Source organism: Phascolarctos cinereus, unplaced genomic scaffold (genome assembly GCF_003287225.1).
Source record: "Phascolarctos cinereus isolate Bilbo 61053 unplaced genomic scaffold, phaCin_HiC Scaffold_2;HRSCAF=192, whole genome shotgun sequence".
In the NCBI taxonomy this organism is placed as follows: domain Eukaryota; kingdom Metazoa; phylum Chordata; class Mammalia; order Diprotodontia; family Phascolarctidae; genus Phascolarctos; species Phascolarctos cinereus.
In genome coordinates, this window is record NW_027555625.1 from 375986432 (window position 1) to 376001140 (window position 14709).

The 14709-nt window shown below is 40.5% G+C and overlaps 1 protein-coding gene across 5 annotated transcripts in view; it reads right to left on the bottom strand.

Annotated features, from left to right (window-relative positions):
- NR3C1 (nuclear receptor subfamily 3 group C member 1) overlaps positions 1-14709 on the bottom strand; it is a 136841-nt gene that overhangs the window by 19123 nt on the left and 103009 nt on the right. For all 5 annotated transcript variants that reach the window (XM_021004996.2, XM_021004994.2, XM_021004995.2 and 2 more), the window contains exons 5-6: positions 6215-6490; positions 4265-4409 (exon numbers count right to left, since the gene is read on the bottom strand). In XM_021004996.2, coding sequence (XP_020860655.1) covers positions 4265-4409; positions 6215-6490 — 421 coding nt within the window. The remainder of the gene's footprint in view (positions 1-4264; positions 4410-6214; positions 6491-14709) is intronic.

A 14709-nucleotide genomic window follows, 5' to 3' on the forward strand; every position in this document is an offset into this window, starting at 1 on the left:
CTGTCATCACAATAGCTTTTTATGGTAGGATTTTTATTTTCCTTTGATTGCTCATTCTTCCAGATTACTTCCTGACTTCAGATTTGGTGCCAGGACTGGGCTCTGTACAGTTCTGGAGGGGAGTTATGGGCTGGTACTGCTCCTACTTTCTTGGGGTATTGAATGTTGTATTTTTTTCAGTATCTCAGGGACAGGCTGGAGCTCTGCAAGCTTTTGTTGATTCCCAAAGTGATTCCCAGGGTAACATCTGATCTTACCACCCTCCCCCACTCCAACCTCTGTAAGTTCCTGTCCTGGATGTGGCTCTGAGCAACAGTGGACTTTTGTTGGATTTAGCCAGAATCAGTAAGCTGGGATCCAAGATTGGCTGGTTCAGGGTGAAAGAACTTCAAGATTTCCTTTGGTTTGGGATTCTTGCCCTTGTTATTGTTCTGCAGGCTTCAAATCAGGCTAGAGGCTGGAACAGAAACCCTGCTCTGCTCCTGGAGTAAGAGCCACATAGCTGCTACTTATTTCTGAACTTGCTCAGGACACAGCCTATGGCATATGATAGCTCTTTACCCCAAATGCTACTCCTAAGTGCAGGTCCTCCTCTCTGAATTGGGCAGTGAGCCTAGCTAGTGGGCGATGAAACTGCCAGCTGACACCTGTTCCTGCACCTGGGAGCTCATCTTGTTCTAGTGCCCAGCTTCTTGTGCACTGAAGTGCTTCATCCTGTGAATTCCTAGCCAGACCCTGTCCCCAAGCTAACTCTTCTATTTGTATCCTTGATCTCATTCTCTCCTTTCTTCTAGGTCAGGAAGTTCTTAATGTAGACTCCATGAATTTATTTTGAAAAGATTTTGATTATTGTATTTCACTATAACTCAGTTTCCTTTGTAATCCTGTGTATTTTATTTCATGCATATTCTGAAAAGGGGTTCATAGGCTTCATCAGACTTTCAAAAGGATCCATGACACAACAAAGGTAAAGAAACCCTGTAGTCTGCCCTACCACTGATCATTATCTCTTATCCCCAATTATTTACCAATATACTGGCTCCTCCCTAGCTGCTTATACATATGTCCCTAGCCAAAAAACCAAAAACCAAAAAACCCACAATCCCCCCCAAAACACTCTTCTAACCTGCCATTCTTTCAAGCTATCATCCAAAATCTCTCTTTTTCAATGCTAAACTAATATCTGTCCTTTCTGGCTTCTTCACCATCCATCCATTCACTCCTCAGCCCCTATAATCGGTTTTCTGACTCCAATACTCTACTGAAATTGCTCTTTCAAGGTTGCCAGTGATGTCTTCATTGATAAATTCATGGTCTTCTTTCAGCCTCCGTTCTCTCTCTGACCTCAATGAAACCTTCACAATGGTGATCATTCTCTCCTCCTGGATACTTTCTCCTCTCATGGCTTCTGTGACTCTTCTCTCTCCTAATTTCCCTTCTATCTGATCATGTGCAAGTTATTTAATCTAAGCCCTTATTTGCTCATCTGTAAAATGGGGATAATAATACCTGTTATATGTACCTTAATAGATTGCTCTGAACATGAACCCAGATCGACACATGTACAGTGCTTTGTAAACTTTAAAGACCTATACAAATGGTGGTATTATCACTGTCATCATTTCTTAGCCCTGTAGTGTGAGTGTTCCCCAAAACTATGTTCATTCTCTATACTCTCTTCCTCAGTAATCTCATCTCTTCGGTGGGTTCAGTTACTTCCTTTATATTGATAATTCCCAAATCTATACATCTAGCTCAGTACCTTTCTACACTTCAGTCTCATATCTCTACCTTCCTGATGGATATCTCTACCTAGACGTTCCACCACACCTCAAACTCATCATTATTCAAAACTAATGCATCATCTTCTCTTTCATCCCTCCTCCAAACTTCTGCATTTTTTGAGGGGAGAACTAATATCTTCCAAGTTACTCAGGTTTGAAATCTTAAGAGTCATCTTGGACCCTTCTCCTTTATTTCACCATTGCTGATTATTAGACAAGTGATGTCTTGGCAGCTGAGTGGTGCAGTGGATAAAGAGCAGGACCTGGAGTCACGAAGATCTGAGTTCAAATTCAGCTTCAGAGACTTATTAGCTGTGTGACTCTGGGTAAATAATTTAACCTCCATTTGCCTTAGTTTCCTCAACTGTAATGAGGATAATAACAGTACCACCTCATAAGATTGTTGTGAGGATCAAATAAGAGATCTGTAAAATGCTTAGCACACTGCCAGGAATGTAGTAGGTGCTATATAAATGGTCATTCCCTTCCCCTTCTACCTTTTATTTTTTTTACAACATCTTTTATATCTTTCCTCGTCCATCCACTCTCACAACCACAACCTCAGTTCAGACCCTCATTATAGACTCCTATCTCTCCCCTCCCCAATTCATCCTTCATGCAGCTACCCATATCACAAAGCTTTCCTTGTATACAGTAGGTATTTAATAAAATCTTGTTCAGTCAAATTGGAGGTATAAATATATGATGCCACCCAGGATTGACACTTTCTTTCCCCAAATCTTTGATTCTTTCCCCTCTGTCCCTTCCCCTTTTCCTAGCCCATATGTATATACACACACTTTGGATATGAGGGCTTATATTACACAGAACATCTAGAACCTTTTACTTTTTTTGCTACTTATTAAGATAAAGGCCATAGTGTTAAAAAAAAGAGATAATTCAAAAAGAACAACTAGAAGGGATGCACCTACTAGACTTTCCATAGTTTTTTTTCTAAACCCTTCAGACTTTGTTTCTATTGCATTTTAAGAATCAGAAGGGAGTACAAATTTCCATGTGTTAACGAAGTAAGCGATTGAGGGAGAAGGGAATAAGCATTTCTACAGCATGTACTATGTGCCAGGTACTGTGTTAAGCAATTTACTATCTATTTTTACTATTATTACTATTATTATTTTACTATTATTACTATTTACTATTTAATATCTCATTTGATCTTCACAACAATCCTGGGAGGTAGGTGCTATTATTATTCCCACTTTACAACTGAGGAAACTGAAGCAAACAGGTTGAGTGACTTGCCCAGGGTCATACAGCTAGTAAGTGTCTTAATGCCAGATTTGATTTTATGTCTTCCTGATTCCAGGACAAGTGCTCTCTATCCACTGCAGGACCAGATCACCAGATGAAATTCCTTGTAGCGCATCTATAACTTCAGTCATCCAATTTCTACTGAAATCCCTCCAGTGACAAGGTTACTCACTAACTCCTACAGATGCAACCATTTCATTTTTCAAATAGTATCTAAGTGATTAGAAAATCCTTTCTGATAGTGAGCTTAAATCTGCCTCCACCACCCTCATTAGTTCTAGCTTCTACTGACCCAGAACTGGGCCTAAAACAAAAGACTGGCTACAGTAGAACTAGGATCCCTCGATGGGACACATGATTTTTGGGAGTGCAGTGAGCTTCAATGGTGTCAAGGTAAAAGCTTAGGTCTTATCAACTTTCCTGTTGATTAAAACCCTTGAGCTTTCCCTCCCCCCACCTCCAAATCAACTGGTCATTTAGTCACATCTTCCCCAGCTGGAAGGCACAGTGGATACAGCATTCAGCCTGAAGTCATAAAGACTTGAGTTCAAATCCAGCACCAGACACTTACTAGCTGTATGGGCCTGAGCAAATCATTTCACCTGTCTATCTCAGTTTCTGCAACTGTAAAATGGGGATCAAGTAGGTACAAAATAAATGCTTGTTCCTTCCCTCCCCATTCTTTTCTTGTACAGGTCTATATATTTATTCCCATGAAATCCCATTTAGGTCCTGTCACCTGACATTATCTGTCCCTTCCAATGTTACTTATGACACATTCTTAGCACATATGGCTGTTAATAACAACATAGGGTGGAATATGATCAAAATCAGAGGTTCCTCTCCCTTCAGAATTTTGCTGTGTGTTCTTTCAATTCTATATGAACACAGAAGCTGAATACTTTGCTTTGATCCCAAAGATGTCCTTCGATTATCCTTACTAGACTCACACTGACCCAGTGAATTAACCTCCATGAGCCAAAGATACCTTCTAGAATATACCCAGCTAGACAGGAATAAACGCCCCGCCTTTCTTCCCTCTTGGTCAGTGCTGACCAACCAGAATTAATCAAGCCTTCCTAGCTCTCTGGTATTTTGCACACTTCTCTTTCACTCACTAGCACAGACCATCACAATACTACCTATTCCTAGAAAAATGAAGCTTGTTCAAAATGGTGGCAGGTAAATATTCCTCATGGACCACTTACTCATTCATAATCAGGTCAGGAGCGAAACACAGCAGGTTGCCGCTTGATTGTTTGTATGATCTCCACCCTAGTGCAAAAGACATCAGGAACATCCAGGAGTATTGCAGCAGGGTCATTTGGTCATCCAGGTGTAAGTTTCTGAAACCTAAAGTAAGACCAAATCAAAGTGACCAAAATGATAGCTTTGGTGTCCATAGAAAAAACCTTTCATGATGCCCAGCTATGACTACCACTTAATTATAGGCAACAGCCGAAAGGGTATAAGGATTTCATTGGTAGAGGAAATTCCTAGATAAGGAAACTCCCTCCACAAATGCGAGTTGGCACCTTCTCTGAAACCTGTATTCCTAAAGAGTTACCTAGAGCACTGAGAGGTTAGGGGACTTCATTAAAGTTGCACAGTAGCAGAAGTAGAAAAAAATTAAATATTAAACAGCATAACCTTTGAATTACTGATCTGTCACACTCAGGTCTAACTCTTGCCCCCAGCCTTCTACCTGTCCAACGCCATGCTTATGAAAGATGCATTTTAACCTCTAAACATTTATCCCACCACATCTGTAGTCTCTCCCCAATCATTTTTCATCCAAATAATTTAAGGATAAAAAGAATCATCTTTTAATTTTCTTCTTGTAAAAAGGTACACATAAGGACATAACTCATCTAGACCTGTGATTTCACAGGGATGGAGAACTCCCAGGATGGAAACTCCTTCTACAAATGCAGATCACCAACCTGTCTACAGCTTACAGTGTTGCCTGGGGACCTCTAAGCAATGAAATGATTTGCCAGTCACAGAGGCAAGAATGACTGTGTGTCAGGAGTAAGAGTTGAACTCAGTTTTTCCGACCTTGAGGTTAAGTCCTCTATCAATTATGACAAATTGCCTCTCTAAGACCATAACCAATAACATAAGTTGACTGACCACTCTGTATTATCTCACTGAATAAAAATAAATTCTTTTAGATACACACAACCTGGCTCCCCTGCACACTGCCTGGGGTAACCTGATGGAATGAGAGAACAGTATGAGAGAGAGGCCAATAAAATAGGGTGGACATCTTTTGTTCCCTGCTATGTCTAGGTAAAGACTAGGTTCATTTTCTATGACTAGAAAGAATACAAGAAGGGAAAAAGCAAAAAAGGGAACCTCTACTCTTAGAGTATTTATGCAGAACTTTAAAGTTGCCAAAGCATTTTGTGTATGTTAACTCACTGGATTCTCAAAACAATCTTGTGAGGTTTTATCATCATCCTCATGTTACAGATGGGAAAACTGAAGCTAGAAGAGGTCAAATGGTTGCTCTGGGTCACACAGCTAATAAATATCTGAGGTAGGATTTGAACTCAGCTCTTTCTGACTCTAAGTCAAGTACTCTATCCACTGTGCTACCTAGCTGCCTTTTATATCTAGGCTGATAAAGTGGTTAAAATGTGTGATTTTCCCACAAAGCCCTCAAGCCTATTGGGTAAAAATATTTTTTTTCAAAAAAGAAAAGGCTATTTATCTATCTTTCTCTACAGATCAAGCTATCAATAGATCAATAGTATAGATCTATATCTCTAGATTTATGTATAGTTCTATCTATGGGCAGCTAGGTAGCAATATGGATAAAGTCCCAGGCCTAGACTTAGAGAAACCTGAGTTCGAATCTGGCCTAGACACTTACTAGATGTGTGACCCTGGGCAAGTCACTTAAACCTGTTTGCCTCAGTTTCCTCATCTGTAAAATGAGTTGGAGAAGGAAATGGCAACTTGTCCAGTATCTCTGCCAAGAAAACCTCAAATGGGGTCATGATGAGTTGGAAATGACTGAAACTTGAAATGACTGAAATAGATCTATCTTTATTTATATATCAAGCAATCAATTGATCCATCTATATATATCCACAGATACAGATCTACAGATCAAGCTATCTATTGGTCCACAGATCATACTTTCTTCTTACCTGGTATTGCCTTTGCCCATTTCACTGCTGCAATCACTTGCCGTCCTCCTAACATGTTAAGTGTTGACATGATCCTCCAAGTGCTATCAGGCAACGAACTGTCATATCCTGAATATAACACCTCTGGCTCAATGACCTCCAGGAGTGACACTAGCGTTGGGGTGAGCTGTGGCAATGACGCAGGAACCACTGTTTTGTTGACAGGACTTTCAGAATTCTCTCTTGTTGCTGGATTGGGTTGCTGAATTCCTTTAATTTTCTTCTTTGTCTTTCGAGCTGTGGGTTAAGGGGAAAAAAAAGATTAAGTGTCATGAAATGATGATGATAACAACATCAATAACAACAACAACAACGGTTACCATCATCACCACCACCAACAATAATGGTTTCCTTTTCTGCAGCACCTTACAGTTTATACAGCTATTTTCTCACAATGAAAATATAAATATTAATGATTCCCATTTCCCAGATGAGGCTCAGCAAGATGGAATAACTTGCCCAAAGTAATATAGCTCACTCCAAAACTGAATGGCTCTCTTTCTACCCAGTTGTGCTGCTTTCCCCTCTTCTGTACTTTTCATTTAAGAGAGCTGACTTCAAATGGGAGAGACGCACTCTCAGGTCTATTTAGCTCTAGTGCTAATGTAGCCATACAACCTGACAGAACAATCTGAAGTAATGAAAGATTGCTCTCCATCTTCATTCCTGCCCTGGCAAGCAGCCAGTGTGGTCAGCCACATGTAACAGATGCTTTCTTGTGAAAAGTGTATACGTAAATTCAATTTCATTAATATTTAGTCATTTCAGCGATTTATTTAGTAAAATGCATTTTTACTCCTCTGCCTTTTAAATCTGATTATTTCACATGTGGCTTGTCATGGTAAACTACACCTGTATGAAAAACCATTGCTAACGCTTGTAGGAAAAGTCTGTAGGTCTTGTCGTCTTTATGCTATTCACTACCTGACTCTTCCAATCAGGAGGGGGGTCTACCTTAGAGCTAAGCAGAATCACATACTCATCCAACTACATAAATCCTCTTTCCCATGAGGTTAGGGGAATATTTGCTCCTACAGTATTATGTTTACATAGTAAAAATGCAACTTTCCAGGACATTCGTTCTATGGGTGTCCTTAATAAAATACTAGGTATTACAGAATCTCAGACTTGGAAGACACCTCAGAGGTCATATGGGCCAAGCTACACTCAGAGAGGAGTCTCTTCTATAAGATCCACCACAAGGATTATTCACCCTGTGTTTGAAAGACCTGCAGTGATGCAGAACCCACTAGCTCTGGAGGAAATTCATCCTTCTTTTGGATAGCTCTAATCACAAGGAAATTTTTCCTGACATTCAGCCCAAATTTGACTTGTTTTAACTTATACTCATTGCTTAGTCCAGTCCTTTGGGGCCAAGCAGAGCAAATCTTAGCCCTTTTCCATGTGACATCCTTCCACTTATCTGAAGACACCTCCCATTCCCAACCCCAAACCCTCTCCTTGCCCCATCTTCTCTTCAGGCTAGGTATCTTTTTTTCTCTCTACTTTGGTGTATCCATGACCTCATAGTATCACAGATTTAGGGGAAGAAGGGACCTCAAGAAACAATCTGGCCCAACCCCTTCACTTTACAGATTAGGAAACCTGGGTCCTCAAAAGTTAAGGGACCTGTCCAAGGTCATTCAGGTCAGAGGTGGGATTTGAACTCAGGTCTTCTGTCTTCAGAACCAACATTCTTTTAACTATACCTCAACTGTACAGGATGCCCTTCTGCCAATGCAGATCACAACACTTCTACATAGCTTATTCCAGGCATTCTTGTACCTGTCTTTCTGTAAATCCTCTATCAAAGATCTACCCAACATGCCAGAGGTCTTATTTTGTATTATTACTATTATCAAGGATTTACCACAAAAAATGTAAGCCGGCTATTATGTGGGGATTTGTGGCAGTCTCACCTTCCCTGTTCCTAAGGAAAGGGAGAACCTAAGAGCTCAGAAAATATTTTAAAAAGAAGACTGATTAGACAGAGGTAGGAACTAACCGAAAAAAAAAATCTCATTTTCATTTCTAGTAAACTCTACTTGACCCTTCTATAGCAAAGATGAAGCCCCACATTTGAACACATATACTGCAGTTTTAAAATAAATGTCTGTTATGACTTAGAGACCAACATTTAACAAAAAGTAGGTCAAGATCTTTAAAATGGCAATGACTATTACCTCAAGATATACATGGAAACTTCTTTGTTCATTTTGCCCATCTTTTTCCAGGGTAAGTACACCCAAATAAGCTGCCCTTATGTGGGGATTAGGGCCCAATATATACACAGTAGTACTCTGTAGAGCCACGTTCATTCTGTCCTCTTGGGATATCAGGAGAAATGAACACCTTTGACTGAACTCATCCTGCCATTTTAGGACTTTAGGACTGTCATTAGTGAAATGCCACAAAACCATGCTACTCAGAGAAAAAAAAAGTCTGGTGATCTGGGAAAGGTTACCAAGAATTAGAAAATGGAAAAAAATGTGAAATGTGGCTCACTAGCATACTTCTTAAACTCGATGGTCTGGCACCAAAAAATACCTACCACTGACAGATAATGGATCCATATAGATTAATAGGAAGGAGACAAACATATATTTATTAGGTGCCCACTATGTGCCAGGCATTGGGCTAAGCACCTGATAAATATTATCTCACCTTGATACATATATTATCCTCACAGCAACCCTGAGAGGTAGGTACTATAATTAAGCTCATTTTTCAACTGAACAAGTGAGCCAGACAGAAGTTAAGTGACTTGCCCAGGGCCACTCCACCAGTAAGTATCTGAGGCTGAATTTGAGCTCAGGTCTTCCTCATTCCAGGTCTGGCACTCTCTCCACTGCACCATCTAGCTGCCTGATGAGGCTTTCAAAATAAAGCTACAAAACCCCCATCCATTTTCAAAGAATAATGTTTATCATTCTTTCTTCTTTTTGAGTCTGTAGAATTTTATTTGAAACACCCCAAGGGGTTGGGCTGTGTTCCATGAAGGAAGCACAGGTACTATTCTGGGATGATACTATTTGTTACAGTAAAAGCTTGCTTTAACAAGCATTGTAGCACAAATCTTAGTTTACTTAGGCAGACCTTAAGACTGGTCCAAGGTGGGTATCACAACACTATAAACTTCTTAGAGGACCTCATTTTGGTACTTTAAAAAACCTATAATATTGTTCTGAGATATAGTCCTCGAAATGCTCCAGTAGCCTTCATTATTCTGATCCTACTTAAACATACAAATACATAGACATATAGGTCGGTGTATGTGGAAATGCTAAAAAATATATCAACCCTGGCTTTTTATTCATAAAATTCAGGAATACAAAACTAATATTGTTCTCTTTTAACTTTACACACAAAAACATATGCACATGTGTGTATATTTATACATGTATATGTGTATATATATATACATATGCATACACACATACATACCTATGTATGCAAATATATTCCATTGTTATTAACCTCACTTTTCAAGACACAAAATATATTCCTATTCACAAAGATAAATAAGCCTTGACAGGTGGTTAACATGAGGCACCACCCCTGTTCCATCCCCCATTTGCAGCTGCTCCCACATGGCAACCTAGTGCTCTCTTGTACATGAGTTTGTTAGACTCTGACAGTATGGAAAACCTAGATTCAGAGGGCCCTTTAGCAGCACTAAGCACCCTTTCACAAAAATTCAAAGAGTTGACTCACTACTGTTTACTTCCAGTTTTTTTTTAATGCCTCTGTAGGAGAGTGGCAATGAGAAATGCAGCAAGTTCCCATCCACAAAACTCCAAAAAGACCTAGAAAATGCATCAGACCTAATCCTGAAGGGAAATTCAGAAAAAAAGTCACAGTGAGTCCTTTGTTCAGCCCAGGTCAGTACAGGGAGACAGAGAGGTCTGCTGACAAAGAAGACATGATTGGAACAGGAACACTCTGAAAGCAGGTGGATTGCTTCAGTGACCAAAAAGAGGCTGTATACCAGGGGAAGGGGAGGTCCCAGACCTACACCAGGGTACTGTGATGTGACCAAGTGCCAGACTGTTATTTTGCTGCTCACTACCTAGTTCTGGGTCATGGATCCAGACTATGAACTGAGAACGAGACCTGCATAGGTGATGTTTCTGGGTAGGGAGCCCCAGCAGGAGAATGGTTTGGACCCCAGGGGCAGAGTAGGATCTCAGTTTCAGCATCTAGCTCAGCCTGAAGAGAAATAACCACGACTGGAATTCCAGACCAAAGACGCGACGATTCTATCACTATGAACCAGCAGAACTTCGGAGACGGCCAATAAGGGCTAAGTTAATCAGCATTCTCTTGTTCTGAATGAAATCTAGGTCAAGATCTTGCAGTGCTCAGATCAGAGTGGGAAAAGGGGGAGGGGCAAGAATCAGACTTGCCCTGTATCAGATAACTTTGGGAGCACTTAAAGCTTGTAGTCCATCAGCTGGTCCCTGAGATCCTGGAAAAATACAACACTCAATCCTTAAAAAGCAGCAGCAGAGTGGCAGCTAGGTGGCATAGCGGATAGAGCACTGGTCCTGAAGTCAGGAGACCTGAGTTAAAATCCGGCCTCAGACCAAAACACTTGACACTTACTAGCTGTATGACTCTGGGAGAAAGTCCCTTAACCTCAACTGCCTAAAAGGAAAAAAAAACCAAAAAGCTGTAGCAGGATCAACTTAGACCTTTCTGTCAGAGTAAGGCAGAGCCCAGCCCTAAGATCAAGTCTGAAGTCACGAAATAGGCAAATTAAAAAAGAAAACTTCATCATAACGAGCTATTAGGCTGGCAGGGATACTCAAAACACAAACCCTGAAGAGAATGACTTCATCTATAAGAAATGTCTCAGAGAAAAATATGGCTTGAATACAACTTCAACTAGAATTCCTAGAAGATATGAAGCAAGAGTTTTAGAAAGTGTTTTTATAAATGAAATGAAAGCACTTAAGAAAAAAAAATGGACAAGAAATGAGAGCTACAGAAGAAAGAATTGGAAACAGAATTTACAACTTGACACAAGAGGTACAAAACCCGGCCCAAGGAACAAACTTCCTGAAAATTAGAATGGACCAGATAGAAGCCAGTGACTCTGTGAGACGACAAGGAATATTAAAACAAAGTCAAGGGACAGTTAGGCGGTGCAGTGGGTAGAGCACCGGCCCTGAAGTCAGGAGCACCTGAGTTCAAATCCGACCTCAGACCAAACACTTGACACTTGCAAGCTGTGTGACCCTGGGCAAGTCACTTAACCCCAATTGCCTAAAAAACCAAACCAAACCAAACCAAAAGACTGAAAAAAATAGGAGACAATGTAAGGTATCTGAAAGCACAAACAATCGACCTGGAAAAAGATTAAGGAGAAAAAAAATCAACTAAGAATTATTGGACTACCTGAATGTCATAACAACAACTACAAAAGATGCTAGACATCCTATTTCAAGAAATCTTAAAAAGAAAACTGCCCAGATATTTTGGCACCAGAAGGAGAAGTGGAAAAAGGAAAAATCCACCAGTCACCTTCTGAAAGAAACACTAAATGAAAATACCTAGGAACATCACTAACAAAATCCAGAGCTTCCATGTCAAAGAAAAAATACTGCAAGCAACTAGAAGGCAAGAATTCAAGTACTGAGAAACCACAGTCAGTAACACACATGATTCAGCAGCTACCACTATAAAGGAGTGGAAAACCTGAATATGATTTCACAGAAGGCAAAGGGCTTATAGCAAAGAATAACTTACCCAGCAAAATTGAATAGGGGAAAAATGGATCTTTAATGAAATAGAGGACTTCCAAGTATTCCTGATGAAAAGAGCAGAAATATGTAGAAACTTTGAACTTCAAAGATAGAAGAAACATGAGGTAAATGTGAATGAACAGTGATAACTGACTAAATAAGGACAAACTTTGGATTCTAATATAGGGAGACGATACATGTATTTTATCTGAGCCCTATCATCATAAGAGGTCACAGATTCTAATTAGACTAGGCCTGGGGTGGTTCTGTTATCTCTTGATGATCTTAAGAGAAGAATGAAAAGAGAGGGGAAGAGGAGTACATTGGGTGGGAGGAAGGGAAACAGAGGTTAGGAAAAATTAACGCATATAATTAATATGCACGAGTAGACATCTACACAAACAGGGAGAAGGAGGTGGAGGGGAGCAGCTGACACTTCCAACTTCACTCTCATCTGAACTGGTTAAAGGAAGGAAGAACACACACACACAGCTGGGTACAGAAATACATTTCTTTAAACAGAGACATGGGAGGGAAAGTGAAGAGGGGAGAGGGAATTAGGGAAAGAACAGATTAAGGGAGGGATTAGTCCTAAGCAAAACAAACTCTAAGGACATACAAAAATATTTATGGCTCTTTTGAGGCTGCAAAGAATGGAATCTGAGAAGGTGCCCATAAATTGGTATACAGACGAACAATTTAGGGTACAGAAATGTGATGGAATACTGCTGTTCTAAGAAATGATGAAGGCGATGATATTAGAGAAACCTAAGAATACTTATATGAACTGTTGATAGAAAATGAAGTGAGCAGAATCAGGAGAACAAATTATACAATGCCATCTACATAGTAAAGGCAAACAACCCTGAAAGAATTAGGAACTCTCACCATGACCAACTGATGACCAACTATGACCAATGACCAACTGAGATTTCAGAGGGCTAATGATGACCTATGCTACGCATTCCTGATAGAGAGGTGAAGAACTCATAATGCAAAATGAGATAAATTTTTTAAAAAAGGCCAACATGGAAATTTGTTTTGATTGTAATGGGGTTCTGTTTGCCTTTTATTCTCAAGTTGAGCGGGGGTTAGGTGGAAGGGTGAGATGGAAGATTTTTGCTGATTGAAAAAAAAATTTAACTAGCTACATAGCAGATCTTGTATCTCCCACCTCCAACCCATTCACTTATCCCCCCAACCTGCTAGCAGGCTGCATTCTCAGAGGGGTGGCTGCTACGACTACTCTTAGGGTTTTAGGGATAATCTTTGTGGGTGTCTATCCTTCCTATTACAGCTTGTGAGCCTTACTTGTGTGCTTACCATTAACAAATCAACTAGCCAATTCAATGAACTTTTTAAAAGAAGCATGTATGCAAAAGGCAAGGAAAGAATAACACAGTGTTCCATCCATAAACTTGGAATATGCTCTTTGTCAGGATTCCCATGCTAAAACCACTCCTCTCATTTTACTAATAGGAGAGGTAAGGCCCAGCAAACAAGCCGTGCCCTGAGCTTGGCATAACAACAATCCTTTGCACTCACCCTCTGGATGAGCTCTGCTGCAGCAGATTCCCAGAATTACTTCCCACCAGCCCCAGGTGGCCCCTGAGCTTGGACAAGCACCTGCAGGAACAATGTTCTGGTCATGAAGCCCTGCTATGAATCAAACTCGCCTCCTTGTTACTGTTGCCCCCTCACTGCCATAGCTACAGCTCCCTGCATTTCTTCGTCTGGCCACTGCAAGGCTTGGCCTCACTAAAGTAGGTCTCCTCAGTATCAGAACTGACCTTGGTACACGTGTCTAACTTCCTTCCTCCAATAAAATAAAGAAAGCTTTTTGCGTATAACCATTGTTAGCTCTTTGGTTTTATTTTATTTTTCAGAGTTAACAGTTGTCGTGATGACGTCTCTGAGCTCTCTGACATTTTTTTCAGAGTTAATAGCGGTCAGTGTATAAACTCTGTGGCTCTTTGGCCATTTATTTTCAGGGTCTGACATCTTGAGTACAATCTGAAAATACGATGTTAATGGCTTAACATGTATAGGAAAACATGTGGCCATAATTCTGGAAATGCGAACCTTAATGTCCTTCTTTCTCAGAGACTGAGTTTGTGTATGGGTGTGGCATCAGCGCTGAACAGGTGGATCTGCTCTGCCAGGCTGCTCTGTGGGGGCTGCGTGGGACTTCTTTGCTGCAAGGGTGCTCACGGATGAGCGTGGCTGCTTTGCTGTTGGGTTATGCCATTTTTCTTCTGTAAGGGTAAATGATGCAGGCTGGGATTTGCAGAAGTTTCTCCAGTTCTGCTTGTGTGGTTGGACCCTAAGGGATTCCTCCATCCCAGGCTGCAGGTAGCGAGAACTACAGAAAAGAATATCTTCTCTCTGAAGTGGCATGCAGCAGTACAGAAACACATAGCTTCTCTCTCACCATTGTCTGAGGTCCTTTATTAGACCTACTTTTTCTGGTTCAAGGCTCATTGGAAGGCCTCATTTTGGATGACCAAATCTTCATCTATGCTAGCTAAGCCGTAATAAGCAAGCAATGAACATTTGTTTAATAATCACAAAACAGTTCTGGGGTTCAGAGTTGCCTGGTTATAAACTCTAAAGTTTTCCATTGGTCATATACAAAAGAGCTGCTAGGAAACAAGGCGCTGAGGGAGGCCTTGCTCTGGACGAGCACATTGTTTCTGTGGGATGCTTTAC